At 67.6% G+C, this 703-nt stretch overlaps 1 protein-coding gene across 1 annotated transcript in view; it reads right to left on the reverse strand.

Moving 5' to 3' along the window:
* The window catches only part of OS9 (osteosarcoma amplified 9, endoplasmic reticulum lectin), a 7,979-nt gene extending 7,678 nt beyond the window's left edge, over positions 1-301 (reverse strand). The window contains exon 1 of the mRNA XM_004692415.2: positions 105-301. Coding sequence (XP_004692472.1) covers positions 105-266 — 162 coding nt within the window. The 5' untranslated portion in view covers positions 267-301. The remainder of the gene's footprint in view (positions 1-104) is intronic.
* Between the last annotated feature and the right edge of the window lie 402 nt (positions 302-703).

Raw genomic sequence — 703 nt, forward strand, 5'->3', positions numbered from 1 at the left:
CACGGCGCCGCCGGCGCCCCCGCCTCGCCGTGCGCTCCCGCTGGACGCACCTGCCCTCTCGCTCTCCGGTCCTCCCCGACCCGCGCCCCTCTGCGCCTCCTCACCTGCCCTCCCATGACAGGCAGCGGCAGGATCTCGATCCCGTAGCGCATCTCACTCAGCTCCTCCAGGTTCAGGCTCCCGACTCCACCAGTCAGGCTGGCGGGTAGCAGGAGTCCCAGAAGCAGCGGCCCCAACAGACTGGACAGCAGCGTTCCCGCCGCCATTTTTCGGCCCCCTTCCTGGCCACAACAACCCCTTCCGCCCTAAGCCTGGCAGCGGCCTCACACGCCCAACGACGCCGTCAGGTTTCATTGGCTGCGCGAGCTGTCGCTCTTCGGCGCTCCACGCTCATTCGTAAACGTGGCTCCAGACCCCGTGGGGAGGTGGAGCACCTCGGGAGCGAACCCACTCGCTACGCGTGATTGGCCAAAGGCCAACCAATCATTGACGAGCTCAGCCCTCCCGCCCTTTCCAGTCGCGGGGGCGCGGGGGTGACCCCGGCCTTCTAAAGCGGCTCTCTGCTGTCGCCCAGCTGTCCTGCGCGTCTCATCTTCGCGACCCGTTAGTCCTTTGTTGCATTGTATCTGGCTCCCGCCAGGCGGCGAGCCGCGCCGCGTGTGGGTGCGCGCTGGGTTCTCGGGACTTAAATCTTGCGGCCAGG

Source organism: Condylura cristata, unplaced genomic scaffold (genome assembly GCF_000260355.1).
Source record: "Condylura cristata isolate star-nosed mole 26May11 unplaced genomic scaffold, ConCri1.0 scaffold00034, whole genome shotgun sequence".
Classification (NCBI taxonomy): Eukaryota; Metazoa; Chordata; class Mammalia; order Eulipotyphla; family Talpidae; genus Condylura; species Condylura cristata.